Genomic DNA, 2,836 nt, shown 5'->3' with positions numbered 1-2,836 from the left:
TGTGTTTCATTTACTACTTTTAATATCATAAGAGAAACTGGACAGTTAGTAATGAAAGGCACAGGACAAACATATAGACAGAAATCCCTTTGGCTCCTTCTTCCCTAGGTTGAGACCTTGAGGCCTTCCAGGGTTTTGCTTAGGTGAGTGGTTTCTGAACTGAGTGGACTCTCTAGGTAGGCTGTTCCTGCACAGGCCTTTCCTGTGATTGGGTCGATAACTCGGCCAACTTTGAAGATGATCTCAGCCAGTTCATGTTTCACATGCTTTGTTCGTGGGACGGGCAAGGCTTTGAGGAGCACGATGTCCCCGACGCTGCACTGCTGGAGGGCATCATGGGCAAAGTAGGTTTTCCGCTTATTAAAGTACTGTTGAGAGAAGGAACAGAGCACATCAGTAAGCCCCATTTGTGACATGATGGTGCAGAAAGAACATGAAAGATCAATGTGTAGATGACAGCCAGGACTTGGCAATGGAACATGAAATACCTTTGGAAGCATCTAGTACCACACTTAGCTTAGTTTTTGGAAACTGGCAAGAGCTTTGCCAGAGCTATTTCTGAGGTATGGAAGTCCTTCCTTTAAATACTCTGGCTCTATCAGTGGTTATGTCTTTATATGAGACCCTTCCCACAGAGGCCTCCTCTTCAGCCTCCTATATACACTGCTCTCCTCACTAGCTGCATGAGTCCGCAAACCACTCCCACTGTTTCCTTCCACTACAGGAGGCCCTAAACTCGAAATAACTCAAGTTATTAAGTTATAAAGTTATTAAGACAAATATTATAAGAAGGCCAGGTGGTAGACGCAGCACATGCCTTTAATCTCAGCACAAGGGAGGCAGAAGTAGGTGGATCCCTGAGTTCAAGGCCAGCTTGGTTTACGGAGTGAGTTGTAGGACAGCCAGGGCTACATAGAGAAACTCTGTCTTGAAGAAAAAAAAAAAAAAAAAAAAAAAGGTTGCCCAGGCTGGTTTTGAATTTGCAATCCTGTTTCTGCCTCTTGAGAAGCTGAGATGACAGGCCTGATGCTACTGATTTTGCTCTTATAGGATATGTTTTATTACACTTACTTTATCTATCACAGGACAGATGTGGCAGTCAGAGGACAACTTAACGGTAGTCAGTTCCCTGCTTCTACCATGTGGGTTCTGGTCAAAAACAAGTTGTCAGGCTTGGTGGCAAGCACTTTACCTACTGAACAGTCTTGTCGGCCCGTTTCCTGACTGTGGATCGTGACCAGCATTCCTGACTGCCTGGGAGTCAAACCTGAACACAGCAACAACCCCTGGCACCTGCCCCTCCCTCCCTATTCATCTAACAAATCAACAGCTCTGTGCCCCTGAAGTCTACCTTTCCTGATTCCTGCCGCCGCCGCATTAGTCAGGGCCCTTATTGTTTTTACTCCACATCTTTGCAAAAATCTCCTTAGTCTCTCCTTATGCTGGTCTTATCTATATGTTAGTCTCATTCATTCCTTCATTCAGTTTTTCGAGACAGCGTTTCTCCATGTAGCCCTGGCTGTCTTGAAACTCACTCTGTAGACCAGGCTGGTCACAAACTCAAGAGATTCACCTGCCTCTGCCTTCCGAGTGCTGGGATTAAAGGTGTCTACCTCCCCACCCCCCACCAGTCTTTCCTTTATTTAAAGGATGAAATCACTACACAGTGGCCTGCTGGGTGTAGTGGTGCACACCTCTGGCAGAGACAGGTGGATCTCTGTGGGTACAAAGCCAGCCTGATCTACAGAACTGAGTTCCAGGGCAGCCGTGGCTACACAGTGAAACCCTGCCTCGAAACCAAACAGAACAACAAAGCACCAAGGACCCTTCACAGTCCACCTCCAACTGTCCTTGCATTTCTTAAACTCAAACACCAAACCCTGGCCTCAATGTGTGGAACCACCTGGTATTTCTGCAGGAGGCCACCTGCCATCACAGCTAAAGGCCCACCACCAAGTATTCATCAGCGCTGCAATGACTTTTCACCACCAGGTCCAGAAATAAACCATACTGGAGGGTCAGCTCAAATATCTCTTTACTGAGATGGTCTCTACAGCAATCTGGGAGGAAAGAAGGAAGTCTTGTCCCCTGTTCTGCCCAGCGAATGACTACAAGAAATATCAGAGTGAACTTGAATGAACTGCATTCCCAAAATCCTATGAACCAGGTTACACCTAAAGGCCAGCGGCATCTAGATTGCTGCAGATGTCCAATTTCTATCAACAGGGAAATGCTTTTCTGTTCAGACCCAAAGGCAGTGGTTCTCAACCTTCCTAATGCTGCGAACCTTTAATGGAGTTACTCATGTTGCGGTGACCCCAACAGTAAAATTATTTCGTTGTTACTTCATAACTGTAATTTTGCTACAGTTATGAATGGTATGTAAATAACTAATGTGACCCTCAAAGGGGTCAAGTCCACAGGTTGGTAACTTATCAACGCCACTGTAAAACAGGCACTGACCCTCACCTTTAGTAAGTACGGATCCAAAACAAGTCTGGTTGCTCTTACTTTAGCAGTTTTTACCATCGCTGTACCAATCACCTTCCCCACGACCCATTTGGCATGGATGGATGAGTGGACTATTGACATTATGAACCTCTGCGCACCTAAAATTAAAAAACAAAACAAAACAAAACAAAACACTCAAAGCTACACAGTGTTAGGGCAGCCTTGCCCCTTTCCCCTATCTATCTAACAAACCAATGGTTCTGCCTTTTCTCCTGAAGTCTGCCTTTCTCCACTGTAACACAGGCAGATCTTGAGCTGGGAAATCCTTATACATTAGCCTCCCGTGAGTTGGGCTGGAGGGATGGCTAAGCGCTAGTTGCTATTC

At 45.8% G+C, this 2,836-nt stretch overlaps 1 protein-coding gene across 1 annotated transcript; it reads right to left on the bottom strand.

Moving 5' to 3' along the window:
- Mrps17 (mitochondrial ribosomal protein S17) lies at nt 1-2,630 on the bottom strand. The gene is made up of 2 exons (XM_055606182.1): nt 2,470-2,630; nt 1-368 (listed from the first exon to the last, which is right to left on the bottom strand). The coding sequence occupies exons 1-2, from the start codon at nt 2,590-2,592 to the stop codon at nt 105-107; spliced, it is 387 nt and encodes a 128-aa protein (XP_055462157.1). The 5' UTR covers nt 2,593-2,630; the 3' UTR covers nt 1-104.
- Between the last annotated feature and the right edge of the window lie 206 nt (nt 2,631-2,836).

This window comes from Psammomys obesus, unplaced genomic scaffold (assembly GCF_907164565.1).
Source record: "Psammomys obesus unplaced genomic scaffold, mPsaObe1.curated_primary_1811, whole genome shotgun sequence".
In the NCBI taxonomy this organism is placed as follows: Eukaryota; Metazoa; Chordata; class Mammalia; order Rodentia; family Muridae; genus Psammomys; species Psammomys obesus.
Note: the sequence above shows the minus strand (reverse complement) of the source record. Positions and strands in the feature narration are given on the sequence as shown.

Coding starts and splice junctions, on each gene's coding strand:
- Mrps17 (XM_055606182.1), bottom strand. CDS start 2,592: ATGTCAATAGTCCACTCATCCATCCATGCCAAATGGGTCGTGGGGAAG. Junction 369..2,469: donor TGGATCCGTACTTACTAAAG/GTGAGGGTCAGT, acceptor TTCTCTCAACAG/TACTTTAATAAGCGGAAAAC.